The sequence below is a fragment of the Piliocolobus tephrosceles genome, chromosome 15, assembly GCF_002776525.5.
Source record: "Piliocolobus tephrosceles isolate RC106 chromosome 15, ASM277652v3, whole genome shotgun sequence".
Taxonomy (NCBI): Eukaryota; Metazoa; Chordata; class Mammalia; order Primates; family Cercopithecidae; genus Piliocolobus; species Piliocolobus tephrosceles.
In genome coordinates this window covers 96270163-96285348 of record NC_045448.1, presented here as the reverse complement: position 1 = coordinate 96285348, position 15186 = coordinate 96270163, and the positions used below count along the sequence as shown (strand labels likewise).

At 40.2% G+C, this 15186-nt stretch overlaps 1 protein-coding gene across 10 annotated transcripts in view; it reads left to right on the top strand.

Annotated features, from left to right (window-relative positions):
• The window catches only part of LIMS1 (LIM zinc finger domain containing 1), a 150578-nt gene extending 137823 nt beyond the window's left edge, over window positions 1-12755 (top strand). For 9 of the 10 annotated variants that reach the window (XM_023190372.2, XM_023190377.3, XM_023190374.3 and 6 more), the window contains 6 exons: window positions 396-545; window positions 2677-2827; window positions 3403-3495; window positions 4797-4845; window positions 8089-8164; window positions 11288-12755. In XM_023190372.2, the coding sequence (XP_023046140.1) occupies window positions 396-545; window positions 2677-2827; window positions 3403-3495; window positions 4797-4845; window positions 8089-8164; window positions 11288-11402 (634 nt within the window). In that variant the 3' untranslated portion in view covers window positions 11403-12755. The remainder of the gene's footprint in view (window positions 1-395; window positions 546-2676; window positions 2828-3402; window positions 3496-4796; window positions 4846-8088; window positions 8165-11287) is intronic. The other variant, XM_023190373.2, reaches the window with a different exon arrangement.
• Window positions 12756-15186: the final 2431 nt, after the last annotated feature.

Sequence of the window (15186 nt, the reverse complement as noted above, 5' to 3'; positions counted from 1 at the left end):
TGACTGTGACAAGATCACATGTATTCTCCATGTGGGATGTAAGGCAGTTCTGTAGGACACCGAATTGAGGGCATGGGAACTCAGACACTGCAGTGTGTTGACTGAGTGCTGCTGCTGGGAGTGGACCCTTGCATTGCTATGCACAGGGCATAACTGCTCCATGCATGGCTGAACTACCAACAGGGGATGTGCCTAGATGGAGTTTCATGAAAATCAGTCAGATATTAGGGTTGGAACACAATTTTCGTGTAGCTTGATTCTGCTCTGTTAAGCACAGGAGTGATTTTTTTAAGAAATGGTTTGTTTAATTTCTTTTCAGAGGTGAGGGAAGCATATTTCTTTTTAACCATTAGAAAGAACCTGAAATTTTAAATTTAAGTTTTGGCTCTGTTTAGACACCTGTGTCGCCCCTGTCATAATCGTGAGAAAGCGAGAGGCCTTGGGAAATATATCTGCCAGAAATGCCATGCTATCATCGACGAGCAGCCTCTGATATTCAAGAATGACCCCTACCATCCAGACCATTTCAACTGTGCCAACTGCGGGTACTGGAATTGTTTCTTTTTTATTACACAAGCAGTGGGAAGGAAAGACTACATTTATCTCTATTTCTGTTACTCTAGCAAACTAAATTGTTTTTCTCCAATTTGTAGTCTAGAAAATGTTAAACCTGTAGAAGAATTAAGAGAATGCTATAATGAAACCTGTATACCCTTAATTTTGTTTCACCAGTTAACATTTTGCCACGCTTGTGTGTATACAGTACATTCTCGTTTCACCCTCCTGTGTATGTGTGTGCATGTGCATGTATACATATACCTCTAAAATTTCTCATGACTCTCAGTATACATCTCCTGAGAATAAGGGCATTTTCCTATGGAACCACGATACTATTTTTAATTTTTTTTTTTTCTCTTGAGACAGGATCTCGCTCTATTGCCCAGGCTGAAGTGCAGTGGGCAGTCATAGCTCACTGAAACCACACCCTCCTGGGCTCAAGCAATCCTCCCACCTCAGCCTCCAGAATAGCTGGGACCACAGGCACACACCACCCTTTTTTAATTTTTTTGTAGAGATGGAGTCTTGCTATGTTGCTCAGGCTGGTCTCAGACTCCTGGGCTCAAGCAGTGCACCCATCTTGGCCTCCCAAAATGCTGGGATTATAGGCATGAGCCACTGCACCTGGTCGGAACCACAATACTCTTATTGTGCCTAAGAAAATTAGCAATAGTTGGCCAGGCGCGGTGGCTCACGCCTGTAATCCCAGCACTTTGGGAGGCCGAGGCAGGTAGATCACGAGGTCAGGAGATCAAGACCATCCTGACCATCCTGGCTAGCACAGTGAAACCCCATCTCTACTAAAAATACAAAAATTAGCCGGGCATGGTGGCAGACACCTGTAGTCCCAGCTACTCGGGAGGCTGAGGCAGGAGAATGGTGTGAACCCGGGAGGCGGAGCTTTCAGTGAGCCGAGATCGCACCACAGCACTCCAGCCTGGATGACAGAGCAAGACTCCATCTCATAAAAAAAAAAGTGAAAAAAAAGAAAACAGTTTGGTCACATAAGTTCAGCCATCTCATCCTTTGTGACTGAATTATCAGTTTGTGCCTTATCTCATTTTCTTACCTATTCTTCCTCTTGGGGGATTCTCCTCTGTCCACTTTTCATTAGCGTCTCTCCTAGAGAATTACATAAAAGGGGTGAAATTCAGATGAGTCTATTTGACTAATTGGGACCATCTCTGACCAAATGTTTACTGATGCAGGAGACTGAAAATAATATTTAATTTGAGTATTTGGAGAAAGAAAATTCTGGGAATTTTATTGTTTATGAAAATAAATCTGTTAACCTATAACTCTTCAGCAGCTTGTGACCATTTAAATAATTGTTAGTAAATGGAACTAGCCTCCCAACTTCTCAGTTTGCTTGGAAAGGTCATGTCTTAGTCTATTTTATGCACCTGTAACAGAATACCACAAACTGGGTAATTTGTAACCAGCAGAAATGTATTTGGCTCATGGTTCTGGAGGCTGGAAAGTCCAAGATCAAGGGGCTGGCATCTGGTGAGGACCTTCTTCTGCATCATAACATAGCAGAGGGCATCACATGGCGGGGGAGAGAGGAAGGGGGAAGGAAGAGAAGGAAGGAGGCTGAATTCGTCCTCTTATAAGGAACGTACCCCCTCAATAACAGCATTAATCCATCCGTGAGGGCAGAGCCTTCGTGATCTAATCACCCCTTAGAGGTCTTCCTTCCCAACACCCGCACTGGGGATCATGAACTTTGGAGGGCACAGTCACACCATAGCAGGTAGTATTACTGAGTCTACCCTCAGCACTGTGATTATTCCCTGTAGCTTTTAAACGAAGACAAATGGACTAAAATGTAATGTGATAATATAAGAAGGAAATGATGAATATGCCTGGTGTGTTGGTGTGTATCTGACCTAGTCTTGCATCTTATCCTTTTAAGATACAGATGTTTTGGTAGGAGTCTGAAACCTGTTCAGGCCTATTAATTCAGGTTATTCTGATCACCTCTAAAGGGGGAAAAAGAAATTTGCAGGGATTGTCATAGTAATGTCTTTAAAAACCTGAAAAGTGTGCTAGCCCCATCGGTTGGCCGTTTTTCTCTCTTAGTATTAGTATTAAGCTGGCTGTCTTTCTCACGGACAGGAAGGAACTGACTGCTGATGCGCGGGAGCTGAAAGGGGAGCTGTACTGCCTGCCATGCCATGATAAAATGGGGGTCCCCATCTGTGGCGCTTGCCGACGGCCCATTGAAGGGCGCGTGGTGAACGCCATGGGCAAGCAGTGGCATGTGGAGGTGAGTTCTGAATGGCATAGGGTAACCAGTTCTTTCAAATCTCCATGATTAAGGTGTAACCAATACTTTCAAATCTTCATGATTCAGGGGTAACTAGTACTTTCAAATCTCTATGATTCAGGTGTCCTGGCAAGATTAGGAGACTCTAAAGATTAAACATGGACATTTTAAAGACAATTGACTTTGCTGACAGTTAAGAATATAGAATGTACACTGCTTTTGTGAATGTCTCAGTAATGATACAGGATGTGCACTTTTGCTCCTAAAGCCTTCTTGAAGCAGGAAGTGCCACGGTCTGTATCCAGCAGCAGCTCCTCCTTTGTAGGTGCTACTAAGATGCTCACCTCTGTTCTCTTTTTGGGCTATTGTAATAGGCTACGTCAAGTAACCTTTAAAGACAGACACCTGAATTAAAACTGCAAAAGTATTATATTATGAGGCCACCTATGGCCAAATGAAATGATTGTCTCAAACTTTCATTCATCTTCTCTGAAAATAGGTTAACTTTGGGGTTTCCTTTATTAGATATAAAATATGGCAATTCAAAAATGACCTCTAGCAATTTTTCTTTTCAGCATTTTGTTTGCGCCAAGTGTGAGAAACCCTTTCTTGGACATCGCCATTATGAGAGGAAAGGCCTGGCGTATTGTGAAACCCACTATAACCAGGTATTGACTTTAGTCACTGGGTGCCAGATAGACTTTTGTGAACCTAAGCTTATCAGTAGTTTAAGTACAAGTAAATCTCTTGGAAGATGTGCGTTGTTGAGTAGAGATTTGTTTTTAACTTTGTATTTGGGAAATAATTTCAGACTCAGAAGCTAACTATAAAATGGAAAATACAAAGAATACCTGTATGCCTTTCATTCAAGTCCACATTTCACTTTATCGTTTCACGCGCTCGGTCTTCCTGTGTAAAACACATACTTACGTAAATATTATATACAAGTACGATGGCCGTTTCTAAAGCATTTGCCAATAAGTTCATCACACTCCTTTACCCCTAAATACTTTAGTGTGTATTTCCCAAGAATATGGGACTCTCTGACATAATCGTAGTTATCAATATTGATACTATTCTTTAACCCATTTATTCCAATTTTGTCGCTTGAGTCAGTAGCATCCTCACAGCACTTTTTCCACTCCCAGACTGGACCCAGCCTGGGGTTGTGATGTTTCTTTAGCCTTCTTAAATCTGGAACATTTCCAGAGCCTTTTAAAATTTTTGATGACATTGACATTTTGGAGGGATGCAGAGGGCCCCTACTCCCTTTTAATAGACTACTTTCCTCTTGGGTTCACTGCTGCTTCTCTGTGCTTAGATGAGGTTATACACAGCAGGTTGCAGCCCCATACGGTGGCAGGCATCCTCTCAGAACCTTGCCCCTGGAGCACTTTATACCTCTCCTGCACTGGTGATCTCCCAAGCGTGGTGCTGGCCGATAACATCGCTATGAATTACAATTTCCTTCCCTCTTTTGTAAGAAAGAAGCAATCTGTGGGCAATCATTTTATGACCATGGAAATGTCCTGTTCCTCATCAGCCTGCCCTAGATTTAGCACCCCTTGATGATTCCTGTCTCTGTGCCAGCTGCAAACGACTGTTCTCCAGCCCCACATCCTCCACCCATAGTCTCCACCTCAGTGTTCTGCCTGAGCGAGAGCCCACCTCCTCTCCTGTCTATAGGTTTATTCATTCGTCTGTTTCTTATCCATATGGACTCACAGATTTCTGTATTTTGCATTACTTATTTGGGTGTTCAAACTATCATCTGGAAAGTTTTTTTTTTTTTTAATTGATGGCAGTGAATTACTTTCATTGTAAGAAGTAAAACACTTGTCAAAGAACTTTTACTAATTTTCTCTAGTAGTGATAAATTCTCAATTTAGATAACCAGCTATTTTTAAATGTTCAGTGTTCTAAAATATTTAACACATCTTGAACTTTGACCACCTTTTTGTATTCTCAGCTATTTGGTGATGTTTGTTTCCACTGCAATCGTGTTATAGAAGGTGATGGTAAGTATCTGTGTGAGTTTTAAATTGGTACCACTTTGACACAAAAACACTAGGGTAATGTGAAAATTCAGGTTGGTGATTGCTATTGTTTGGAATGTGATCGTTATCAGTTGCTTTTTCTCTTTCTTTGGCGTATTTCCCAAGTAATCTGTAGCAGTAAGATGATAATATCAAAGAGTTGGATTTGTTACTGATTTATGATACTACTTTCGGTCACTACCGCCGTGTTGTATGCCAGCAATCATGGGAATTGTCCCTGGTGGACACTAAGACCAGTTTCTGTGTCCAGTTTCAGGAAACTCTAGAACAACGTTTATTAGGAACAGTTTAATCTGCTATCGTAGTTAGGAAGAGGCACTTTAACCTCCACATACTAAAACCTGGCAGTTATCAGCAAGCATATCTAGGACTTACCACCCTTGTACTTTGGTAATTAGGCTGGGCTGATTGATTGGAACAGAAAGGAAGCAGCTGTGTTTGCTAACAGTCGCTAACACAATTCTGCCAGAGACTTCCTGGCAAAGTTTTGAACAATCCTGTTTTCAGCATGATTCATGGCTCCCTGCAGACATCACCTAATTCGGGAAATACTTTTGAAACACTGTTCATGTGCGGTTTGTGAAAACAATCCAGGAAAACAATCTTTAGCGCCATTGAAAATAAAACCTCCCTCCTCTGTGAAACAGATGCCAGGTGAAAGAAGCTGCAAAGGAAGCTGTCTTGTTACCAGCTCTGGAAAAAAGACTCCTACAGGGGCAAATAAGTTAATGTCTGGATTTTTGAAAATTATATACCTAGTTCATATTTCCTTGTTGGACCAACAGCAGTAGGGACAGAAACAGCAAGCTCACCTAAACAACATGATGCATGGACAGTCGCCACATGTGCCCGGGTCTAGGGGGCACAGTTGCTGGTGTAAGACATGGCACACATTTATAACTTCACAGGATACTTAAGGACAGGGAAAGATTAAAGTCAGCCCTCTGTATCCAAGGGCTGGATCCAAACATCCGTGGATTCAGCCAACTATGAAACAAAAATATTTAGAGAAAAATAATATAACAATACAAATAATACAGTATAATGACTATTTACACATCATTTGCATTGTACTAGGCATTATAATTAATCTAGAGATGATCTAAAGTATACGAGACAAGACCAGGAGCAGTGGCTCACGCCTGTAATTCCAACAGTTTGGCAGACTGAGGCGGGCAGATCACCTGAGGTCAGGAGTTCAAGACCAGTCTGGCCAACATGGTGAAACCCTGTCTCTACTAAAAATACCAAAAATTAGCCGGGTGTGGTGGTGCATGCCTATAATCCCAGCTACTCGGGAGGCAGAGGCAGGAGAATCACTTGAGGTTGCCGTGAGCCAAGATCACACCATTGCACTCCAGCCTGGGCAACAAGAGCGAAACTTTGTCTCAGAAAAAAAAAAAAAACAGTATATAAGACAATGTACATAGGCTATATGCATTTTATATGAGGGACTTGAGCATCTGAGATTTTGGTATCCTCAAGGCATCCTAGAAACAGCATCCTAGGCCGGGCGCAGTGGCTCAAGCCTGTAATCCCAGCACTTTGGGAGGCCGAGACGGGTGGATCACAAGGTCAGGAGATCCAGACCATCCTGGCTAACATGGTGAAACCCCGTCTCTACTAAAATACAAAAAATTAGCCGTGCGTGTTGGCGGGCGCCTGTAGTCCCAGCTACTCGGGAGGCTGAGGCAGGAGAATGGCGTGAACCCGGGAGGCGGAGCTTGCAGTGAGCTGAGATCCGGCCGCTGCACTCCAGCCTGGGCGACAGAGCGAGACTCCATCTCAAAAAAAAAAAAAAAAGAAACAGCATCCTGCACATACTGTATACATAAAGGTTGAGGGCCGAGTGCGGTGGCTTACACCTGTAATCCCACCACTTAAGGAGGTCGAGACAGGAGAATTTCTTGAGGCCAGGCATTCAAGACCAGCCTGGGCAACACAGCAAGACCTCCATCTCTACAAAATAAAAATAAAAAATTAGCCAGATATGGTGGCACATACTTGTGGTCCCAGCTACCCAGGAGGATGAGATGAGAAGACTGCCTGAGCCCAGGAGTTCGAGCTGTGATCACACAACTGCAGTACAGCCTGGGCAACAGAGCGAGACCCTGTCTGAAAAACAAAAGAAAAGAAGCTGTCAAGAGGTCGGGCGTGGTGGCTCAAGCCTGTAATCCCAGCACTTTGGGAGGCCGAGATGGGCGGATCACGAGGTCAGGAGATCGAGACCATCCTGGCTAACACGGTGAAACCCCATCTCTACTAAAAAATACAAAAAACTAGCCGGGCGAGGTGGCGGGTGCCTGTAGTCCCAGCTACTCGGGAGGCTGAGGCAGGAGAATGGCGTAAACCCGGGAGGAGGAGCTTGCAGTGAGCTGAGATCCGGCCACTGCACTCCAGCCTGGGCGGCAGAGCGAGACTCCGTCTCAAAAAAAAAAAAAAGAAGCTGTCAAGAAAGAGGTTCTTGGCTGGGCATGGTGGCTCATGGCTGTAATCTTAGCATTTTGGGAGACTGAGGCTGGCAGATTGCTTGAGCCCAGGAGTTCAAGACCGGCCTGGGAAACATGGCAAAACTGTGTTTCTACAAAAAATACAAAAATTAGCCAGGTATAGGCCAGGCGCAGTGGCTCACGCCTGTAGTCCCAGCAGTTTGGGAGGCCAAGATAGGCGGATCACCAGGTCAAGAGATCGAGACCATCCTGGCCAACATAGTGAAATCCTGTCTCTACTAAAAATACAAAAATTAGCTGGTCATGGTGGCTCACGCCTGTAGTCCCAGCTACTCAAGAAAATGAGGCAGGAGAATCTCTTCAACCCAGGAGGCGGAGGTTGCAGTGAGCCATGATTGCGTCACTGCACTCCAGCCTGGCAACAGAGCGAGAGTCCGTATCAAAAAAAAAAATTAGCCAGGTGTAGTGGCGTGCACCTGTAGTCCCAGCTACTCAGGAGGCTGAGGTGGGAGGATCACTTGAACCTGGGAGGTTGGGGCTACAGTGAGCCAAGATTGTGCCACTGTACTCCAGCCTGGGCAATAGAGCAAGACCCTGTCTCATTTAAAAAAAAAAAAAAAAAAGATTATTGAGAACCTCCACCAAGTGCCACAGACACAGTCGTAGTTCTGTTTTAGAGTTGAAATTGTAAGCTGCCCTGCTTCCCATAAGGATGTATTTCCATGTGACCAAGATCTCTTTCCTCTTTCTCTAGTGGTCTCTGCTCTTAATAAGGCCTGGTGTGTGAACTGCTTTGCCTGTTCTACCTGCAACACTAAGTTAACACTCAAGTAAGTCTACGGTTTTGTCCAGTGTGAATCCTAAGACTGAAAACTTTGGGGTGACACTTAAAAAAAATCCTAGAATTTAGAAAAAGAATTATTTGATTTCTTATTTCCTCTTTCTGTTCAGGCCTTCTCTGAAAGTAAAGGTTCTTCCTTTAATTGTTCCCTGTTCTTTCTTCTATTCCTTCTTTGTCCTACTCAAAGGGATAAGTTTGTTGAAATTGACCTAAAGCCAGTCTGCAAACACTGTTATGAGAAAATGCCAGAAGAATTTAAGAGGCGACTTGCCAAACGGGAGAGAGAAGCAAAGGATAAGGACAAGCAGAAAAAGAAAAAGCCAGTCTGTTTGTAAACTTTTCTATCGCTCTGTCATCATTTTCGCTACTTGCTCCTTTGGTTAGTTCTTTGGAATATGTTTGTGTTCTGTTTCTGTCTTTTGCTTTCTTCCCCCCTCATTGCAACTTTTGGGCATGTATTTGTAGTCATCAGAGATTGAAATACAAGTATTCGTCCTATGTAGAATTGCATAATTGCAAAATTACAAAGATTAAATGAATACGCTCCATACTTAATACAAGTTTGTGGTCATGTATTTCACTTACTCTGTAGACTCACTCACCTCGTTTTAAAAATACCATATGGTGTACATTTCTTTCATTTTTTTTTAAATGGATTCAAAGGGAAGAATTCTAATCTGTTAATAGAACCTGGAAAAAGTTTTAAAGGATTTTTGTCTGATAACTGTAGCTTTTAAAACCCTGGTTTTTGGTTTCCTTGCCAAAATCATTTAATTGATAAATTATAAGTGTTGTTTGATATTTTTAAAAATGCATATATTCTAAGTTATGTATTAAATTATTTCAGCATGGCCAGGCATGGTGGCTCATGCCTATAATCCCAGCACTTTGGGAAGCCAGAGTGGAAGGATTGCTTGAGCCCAGGAGTTTGAGACCAGCCTGGACAACATGCCTAGACCCCATCCATCAAAAAAAAAAAATTAGGCAGGTGTGGTAGCCCATACCTATAGTCCCAGCTACTCAGGAGGCTGAGGTTGCAGTGAGCCAGGACTGTGCCACCACACTCCAGCTTGGGTGACAGAGTGAGACTCGTCTCAAAAAAAAAAAACAAAAATCTTTCAACATGTTTCATATCTAAGCAAAGTCTATCAGATTTACGTAAGACCTCTTCTGTGATGTTTGAATATGCATTGATACAATACCCATATGCTATTGTTTATGAATTCATTTCCTCAATGTCTTCAAACTCTTTTTTTATTCCTGATTTTTATGAGAAGTATTTCAATCTTTGAAATTCTCTTGAATTACTAGCACGAGTGTTCCAGTTTTCCCTCATAGTTACATTGTGTTTGGACCTCTAAAAATATTTTGTTTCAGTTTACATGTTTCCTTCCATAAAGAGGAATTAAATGTAAATGTAAGATTAAAACAATCAGGCAGGGCATGGTGGCTCGCGCCTGTGATGCCAGCACTTTGAGAGGCCGAGGCAGCAGATCACTTGAGACCAGCCTGGGCAAGATGGTGAAACCCCATCTTTACTAAAAATACAAAAAAATTAGCCAGGCATGGTGGCGGGCGCCTGTAATCCCAGCTACTCATGAGGCTGAGACAGGAGGATCGCTTAAACCTGAGAGGCAGAGGTTGCAGTGAGCCAAGATCGTGCCACTACATTCTACCCTGGGCGACAGAGTGAAACTCTGTCTCAAAAAAAAAAAAAAGATTCAAACAGTGGGAAAGGTTGCTAAGGTAGTCTCTCTGAAAACAGGAATAATTTTTTTTCTTTTGTCACAAAAATGGCAGTTTTAATAGCTTTTGCTCTAAGAAGCCCTTGGGGGAAAAGCCTGTAAAATAATTCCCAGTGTGGTGTTTTAAAATAGAAGATTTTTCATTTTAAATATGTGTTTAGGAATTTCCTTTGTTACTAACATTGTCCTTTAAAATGATCTTGAAGCAAAGTCTAGTTTAATGTTTAAATGCAGTAAAAAAATCAGTAGATTTTATCATTTTTGTCATAGATAGCAATATATCACTAGATTTATTTCACAAATGCTACCTGAATATGATTTTACAGACAATGAACAAGTTATCAAGTTGTATATTTACTCAATTCAAAATTAAACACTCTGGATTTCAGCAGTAATATGCTCCTGTAATTACCTGTTGGAAATGCATTACAGATGGTCAGGAGGCTATCTGAAAAGTTGTCTTCTCCAGGACCGTTTTAAAAATAAATTGATGTGTATTGCCCTAGCTTTTCAAAAGAATAGTTGAGTTCTTCAAATAGCTACCATTTACAATACAACCACAGGTGATTTGGTTACATTTATGTTAAGAGTGATTAAAAACTTTCTTGCAACCTTTCTGTCAGATAACCAAAATAACCCCTTATAATTTAAAATTAATTAAACCTCATGGCTACCTAATTTAAAGTACTAAGTAAGATCATGTTGCCTCCAATAAAGAAATCATTCACATTATAAAAATATGATTCTTTTCTTTAGATAAATTTATCTTTAAGGTATTCCCAAGATATTTTAAAATGTGATTATCATCCTGGGCAATACAACAGGACCCTGTGTCTCCAAAAAAAAAATTTTTTTAAGTTAGCCAGGCATAGTAGTATGCACTTAGCCAGGCATAGTAGTATGCACTTGTGTCCCAGCTATTCAGGAGGCTGAGGTGGGAGGATGACTTGAGTCCAGGAGTTAGAGGCTGCAATGAGCTGTGATCACCACTGCACTCCAGCCTGGGTGACAGTTGAGGCTCTGTTTCCAAAAAAAAAACAATGTGATTGACTGTACTTAAGTAAATTGTATTTACATTAGATTTCCTGTTTACTTAGTACTGAATAAAATGTAATCCACAGTCTGTGTTACACAGATGGATGTATAGAACCAATGTATAAGGACTTTTTTTTTCAAATGATACTGAATTTATATATATATATATCACAATAAGAATTGAGGTTAGAATTATGTTTTTTTTTACTAACATAAATATAGATATCATCACCTAGTTGCCTTCATTTAGTTCAGTACAATTCACATTATTTTTATATCTTTGTTGAATATGTTTCCACTAATTTCTTTTTTTTAATAATTATTATCTTTAGGAATAAGTTTGTGGAGTTTGACATGAAGCCGGTCTGTAAGAAGTGCTATGAGAAATTTCCACTGGAGCTGAAGAAAAGACTTAAGAAACTAGCCGAGACCTTAGGAAGGAAATAAGTTCCTTTACTTTTTCTTTTCTATGCAGGATAAGAAATTACCAACATACTTATCTTGATCTACCCATATTTAAAGCTATATCTCAAAGCAGTTGAGCGAGAAAAGGACCTGTATGAATGGTTTTATGTCATTTTTTAATTAAAAAAGAAAAATGCATATAATCGTGTTTAAAACACAGATGAAGTCAGTATTCACCTTTGTTAACCCTTATCCATTTGTTGACATGTAGACTGTTTACAAAAAAAAAACATGGTTAAATGTTAAATTTTAATTCAGGCCCCCCCAAAATTAAATATAACTTTTTAAAATGAAAGGAGTCACCTTCTACATGACTCAGGTGAAAAAACAGTATAAACATTAATTTACTTTGTATTCAAAAGAAAATTCCAACTGCTGTTGGGGAAGGGCACAGAAAAAATAACCAACCAAGAAAAACAAAAACAAGAAAAATGAATCTTATACAATCTTAGTATATTTATCAAACTAGTAGCTATAAAGTGGATATACCCATTACTAAGACAAAAAACAGGTGTAATTCTGAACTACTTGATTTTTTTTTTAGTTAAATGCAATAATTATTATGCTTAGTTTTATAACCTCTCCTTGTGAATTCTTCCTTCGAATGATTACTTAACACAGTAGTAATAGCTAGCTAGTAGGATGTCTTTTAAATTTTTGTGCAAAAAGTTTCTACCAGGCATTTGAAAATACACTTTACAATATTGGAAAATGAAGTATTTTTAATGTATTACAGCAATTATGTTTCTAAGCTTAATGTTAAGCACGTAATCTTAGAATAGGACATGAAATTAAATTGTATGTAGCTTGGAATGTATTGCTTCAGAAAAGTGAATGTGTATGTCGGTCATATTGCCTTTATAACCATGCTGATATCTGTGCTTTATACATATTCAAACTTGCCTTGCCTTAAAAAAATACATACTGCATACTTAAATCAGGAATTATAGCCATCTCACAGAATACCAACTAAAACTAAGTGCATTGAGATCTGAGATTGGTAAACCTGGATTCATTTACCACAGCTATAATGAAGTTTTTAAAAACTCTCTTCTCCTTTTTTGGGGGAAATCCATTGTTAATTTCTGTCATCTTAGAAGAAAATGATGTTGATAGGTGTTTCAGATTTTCCATTTCAAATCTTATAATTAATTGGATTTATTTACTACAAGTAGGAGGTATAAATGACACTCTTAAATTGGAAGGAGGAGTGTTTTAGTGTCTGTTTTAGGTCAAAATTAGTGATTCTACTTTTATCAAAAGTTTTATCCTGAAGTTTCAGGACCACTCTTCCTTAATAAACTTGTTAATGTAAAGCGAGCTTTATGAACATTTAAAAAATGTTGCTGCTGCTTTGTTACTTAAAGAGAAAGTTGCCAAGAGAGACTTCTTAGGGAAAATATTTTGTTTTCCAAAAATTGCTGAAATATTGTTTTGCCATTTTTAAAAAGTCTCAGGTTATTACCACTCTGCCATTAAATATTTGTATGCCTGCATTTTTAAAAATTCTGTGCATGTACTTTATGGAGTACATTCTATTTTTGTTTTCAGATACCCTACAACCAATTATTTTTTTAGTAATCTTTTAGAATTAAAATTATCATAAATGATTGAAAATAATCATCACATAGTTTAAGATTGTATGTATTCAGTAGTTTAAAACAATCTTTGCCTTTGACAGTAAGAATCAAAGTCTCTTCAGTGTGCCTTTGTCAGCTAATATGTGACCAGCAATGACAACCTTGGGAATATTTATTAAATATTATACTATGAATATAGGCAACATAGGACAGGGTTTGCAGTACAGAGTCTTGATGCTAAATTCTCATATACCTCTACACGAGAAATATGGAGCAGGAAAATAGGCATTTACCTACATTCTTCATCACTTTGAAGATGCATGGCCTGAACTCAACTGCTGGTGTTTGTTTACATATCAGGCATAGCCAGGCATCTCCTGTAGCTAGAGGTTCCACTGCTGTCTTTGCTCAGTCCTCTTTTAAAATACGAATTAGTGGCCAGACGCAGTGGCTCACACCTGTAATCCCAGCACTTTGGGAGGCCGAGGCGGCTGGATCATGAGGTCAGGAGATCGAGACCATCCTGGCTAACACAGTAAAACCCTGTCTCTACTAAAAATACAAAAAATTAGCCAGGAGTGGTGGCGGGCGCCTATAGTCCCAGCTACTCGGGAGGCTGAGGCAGGAGAATTGCTTGAACCAGGGAGGCAGAGGTTGCAGTGAGCCGAGATCGCGCCACTGCACTGCAGCCTGGGCAACAGAATGAGATTCCATCTCAAAAATAAAAATAAAAATAGACCGGGCATGGTGGCTTATGCCTGTAATCCCAGCACTTTGGGAGGCCGAGGCGGGTAGGTCACGAAGTCAGGAGATCGAGACCATCCTGGCTAACACAGTGAAACCCCGTCTCTACTACAAAAAAATTAGCCGGGCGTGGTGGTGGGCACCTGGAGTCCCAGCTACTCAGGAGGCTGAGAGGCAGGAGAATGGTGTGAGCCCGGGAGGCAGAGCTTGCAGTGAGCCCAGATCATGCCACTGCACTCCAACCTGGGTGACAGAGCAAGACTCCGTCTCAAATAAAACAATAAAAAAAAATTATGAATTAGTGTTTTCTAGAATTTCAACTTGCTAAGCCTCTAATATTTAAGGGTAGTTTATCTAGATACAGTACTTTCTTCCCTGATAAGTAGTATCATTGGAGCCCTTAAATATAGGAGAAGAGGAAGAAGTTTAAAAAGTATAAGTAGGCTGGGCACGGTGGCTCAAGCCTGTAATCCCAGCACTTTGGGAGGCCGAGGCGGGTGGATCACGAGGTCAGGAGATGGAGACCATCCTGGCTAACACGGTGAAACCCCGTCTCTACTAAAAATACAAAAAATTAGTCGGGCGTGGCAGTAGGCGCCTATAGTCCCAGCTACTCAGGAGGCTGAGGCAGCAGAATGGCCTGAACCCAGGAGGCAGAGCTTGCAGTGAGCCGAGATCGTGCCACTGTACTCCAACCTGGGCAACAGAGCGAGACTCCCTCTCAAAAAAAAAAAAAAAAAAAAAGAATTGTAAGTGGATTAAAAGAGAAACTTGGTCTAGTTCATAATATATTTAATAGGGCTTTCCCTGGCTGCTGGAAAACTTAGGCCAGTAAGCATCTCTTTGTTTAAAGTCCGATAAGACAATTTGAAATAATTCATTGTTCATGCCAAAATTCTGTGTACTGTTTTTCTTAGCAAGTGTACTATAATCAGGAAAAATGGGTACAAGTAAAACGTTCTTTGGATCATACTCAAAGCCTTATTAACACTGCGCCTGAATAATAGGTCATTTTGCCTCACTTATTTGCCAAAGTAGCCATTTCTAAGTTAAGGAAATTTTTAGTAGGCTGATAGCCTTGTATTTCATTTTAGATTGTAAGCTCAATGGCAGGGATACTATATCGATCATTATGTTTTCATATAGCAACCATCACAGTATACTCTTGGTGCTTAATAAATGTTTATAATTATTAACAATAACCTGTTGTATATTGTTTAATTTGAATGGTATATATATATGAAATACATGTGAAAATTGAAATATTCATGAATGTGTAATAGAAACAAGTAAATGAATAAAATGACCTGGTTACTATAGATAAGCCAAATTTTAAATTATCTAGAACAATGGTGTAGTCTTCCTTCTATTCAGTGTAAATGCTGGGTTGTTGTTGTTGTTGTTGTTGTTGTTATTATTATTAAGAAAGGAGATACAGGCCA